Below are 3,403 nucleotides of genomic sequence, written 5' to 3' on the forward strand. Positions count from 1 at the left end.
CCAAAAAAAAGTCATTTATGGTTCTATATAAATCCCTCTGTTTCCCCTGCTTTCTCTACTCGTCATCAAATCAAGTGAGTGCCTTTCCGATATCTTTAATTTGCTCGTTCGCCTTTTTCCCTGGTTTCATTCTGTTTCGAAGTTATAAAGGAAGGAGATGCAAGATCTGATACCAGGCCTTCCGGACGAGATAGCGCGCGATTGCCTCCTCCGAGTCCCCTACGAGGCCTTCCGCACCGTCTGGTCCGTCTGCCGGCTCTGGAAGCAGGAGCTCGAATCGCCGTCCTTCCACCGCCTCAGGAAATCCAGCGGCCTTTCTCGCCCACTCGTAGGCTTGGCCCAGGCCGACCCCGCCTTCTCCTCTGGCGGCCCGGCCCAGAAGTACGCCGCCTCCGCGACTCCATCCTACCGCCTCGTCCTCTTCTCCCCGACAACCGGCACGTGGGTTTCGCTGCCGTCCATCCCCCTTCTCCCCCACGGCCTCCCGCTATTCTGCCAGATAGCGGCGGTCGGCCGGGAACTGGTGGTCGTCGGCGGGTGGGACCCGGACACTTGGGCCGCCTCCGATACGGTCTACGTCTACAACTTGGAGTCCGCCTCGTGGCGCCGCGGGGCCTGCATGCCGGCCCCGCGTCGGTCCTTCTTCGCCTGCGCTGCGTCGCCGGACGGGGACCGGAGGGTGTTCGTGGCGGGCGGGCACGACGAGGAGAAGAACGCGCTGAAATCGGCGATGGCGTACGACGTGGCGAGGGACGCGTGGGTCCACCTCCCCGACATGGCGAGGGAGCGAGATGAGTGCAAGGGGGTCTTCCTGCGTGGCACCTTCCACGTCATCGGCGGGTACGCCACGGAGGCCCAGGGGCAGTTCGGGAGGAGCACGGAGGCCTTCGACGTCGCCGCGTGGAAGTGGGGCCCCGTGGAGGAGAACGTGCTCGAGGGCTCCACGTGCCCGAGGATGTGCGTGGCGGGTGGGGACGGGCGACTCTACGCGTGCAGCGCGGCGGGGCAGCTGGCGGTTCGGGAGGACGCGGGGGACTGGCGAGCGGTGGCGGAGGTGCCGGAGGACGCGCGGGTGGCGCCGCAGCTGCTCGCGTGGGACGGGGAGCTGATGGTGATGGGTTCCGGCTGCCACGGTGGGGCCCAGGCGTGTTATATGTTGAATCTGAAGGGGATGACAACGTGGCGCAAGATGGAGGTGCCGCCGGAATATTCGGGCCACGTTCCGGCTGGCTGTTGTCTCGAGATCTAATGGGAGAAAGCCCAAAAAAAAAAAAAAAAGAAAAGAAAAGGTAAAGACTAGAAGGGTCGGTTTGTCAAGTAAGGTGCTTTCAAATTTGGATGTGTCTTTTTCTTTTTGTGCTTGTACATGGTAATCACTGAGGATACGGCTTTCAGGTTATGGATGGGTCCATCGTCATGGTGTTTGGACTTCTGTACACAGAGTTTGTATTTATAAGGGAAAGTTTCCACGTATTTCTAGGTAAAATAGGTGATCCATCATCCATGTAAATACTCGATTTCTAGGACGATGGTTTTCTTTTTCTTTTTCCCGAGATTCGATGATTTTTGTTTTCCTGATGCTACTAGTGTGAAATGTGAACTTGAACTCGACAGAATTGATGCGTTCTTTGAGCTTGTGATAATGAATTCGGAGTCATGCGTGTTTTGAGAAGGACGCGGCTGATAAATTTTTTTTTTTTTAATAATTGCACCATGTGATTTAAGATCAAATCATATCTTAAAAGAGAATTTGAAGAGAGAAAAGAATAGCTCACTATCTATACACATTCTTGTCAAAAGTAAAAAAAAAAAAAAGTTGTTAATTAGTCTAAAACTCTCTCTCTCTCTCTCTCTTTTTGGTATAAAAAACTGTCTCTTTCAAACAAGTATATGTTTTTTTTGGTAAACTCAAACAAATATATGTTGACAAAGTTGGAATATGCAGTGCCCAAACATAATATAGATGATGGGAAAACTCTGCACTCACATAAAATCAGTTATATACATTAAAAATCGTATTTATCAAGTGTCCCAACTCAGACATGGCTGATGGTGGGAAAACTCTGCACTCACATAAAATCAGTTACATACATTAAAAATCGTATTTATCAAGAGTCCCAATGACCTATAACCATTTAGTTCATTAAAAAGTTATGGCGTGCCCCTGGCATACGCATGAGTTGCAAAAGCTCCACATTGACCTAAAGTAAACTATTTAACTAATTGCCTTGCCCAAAGGTGCACATAATAAATTACTTACCATACAAGACGATTTTACTCTCCAATATGCCACTCCATGGGCAATCACTATCACTTACCCTTTAATCAAGTATTAAGTTCTCAGCAAACGTGTAATGCGTATATCAGACTAGTCTATCCAATTGAAATAAGTGGTTAATTTTGAATTTGAGCATGAGCCCCTGGAAAGTGACATGTAAAAAGTCAACTATGTGTTCTATTTTTTGGTAGCAAACTGTGTATTCTATTGGTAAACTCTCACGCTACGATTGGCGAGCATGGCACGCTGTTATAGCATACAGGTGTTGTGCTATTAAACTTGCTGACACTTGATGCTGCTATTAATGCACTCTACGGTAACCCTTTTCATAGTGCTATAGTTACCCGCCACCACCTTTTTTTTTTTCCCCTGGATAGAACAATGTTTGCAGCATCGTAATGTTGAAGCCCCGTGTCTTACCTTGGGGTGGCAATTTATAAATAGATTTGTCAAACCGACCAGCAAACAACCTAATTTAAGTAAGTTTATATTTAATATAAATAAATTTGGATCACAAATATATTAAATTGTCTAGATTTATTTATGAAATGAATAATTTTTTTTTATCCATTTAATTAATTTTGACTTATTTAATAATTAGATTTAATTATGATCCAATCAATTATTATTTTTAAAATATATTTAACTCATTTAAAATATACTTAACCTATTTTTATTCTATTTAATTCAACTTAGCTAACCCATTTAACTATTTAAATTTATTTAATTTGTTAAGAATCAACTTAATCTATTTAATCCATGTAATCTAATTTGATTTATTTAATAAATAAATTAGGTAGGTCGAATCAAATTATTTATTTATTTATTTATTTTTTGGTATAAATGGACGGTCACATTAGTCTGATACGAGAGCAATTCAAGAGATCAAGATATACAAAATTTTACGAGGCCAGCGGGCAAGCCTCACCCTATCTCCAGACTCAGTTACCGGAGTACTCCACAACATATGCCGCCACCAAATCTGCAGCAATATTTGTCTCCTGATAAACATGCCGAACTCTAACCGCATCAGCTTGGCGAAGGGAAGTCCAGACATCCCGTATCGGTGGATGAACCTCGAGCTACCTTTCACCTCCCTGGATCTAAGCAGTGACACTAGCAGAG

General features: G+C 45.3%; 1 protein-coding gene across 1 annotated transcript in view; it reads left to right on the forward strand.

The window, feature by feature from the left end:
- The window catches only part of LOC105040269 (F-box/kelch-repeat protein At1g80440), a 1,890-nt gene extending 337 nt beyond the window's left edge, over nt 1-1,553 (forward strand). Inside the window, exon 1 of the mRNA XM_019848871.3 lies at nt 1-1,553. This exon is cut by the window's left edge and continues 337 nt beyond it. Coding sequence (XP_019704430.1) covers nt 158-1,249 — 1,092 coding nt within the window. The 5' untranslated portion in view covers nt 1-157 and the 3' untranslated portion in view covers nt 1,250-1,553.
- The last annotated feature ends 1,850 nt before the right edge of the window (nt 1,554-3,403 follow it).

The sequence above is a fragment of the Elaeis guineensis genome, chromosome 3 (genome assembly GCF_000442705.2).
Source record: "Elaeis guineensis isolate ETL-2024a chromosome 3, EG11, whole genome shotgun sequence".
Classification (NCBI taxonomy): Eukaryota; Viridiplantae; Streptophyta; class Magnoliopsida; order Arecales; family Arecaceae; genus Elaeis; species Elaeis guineensis.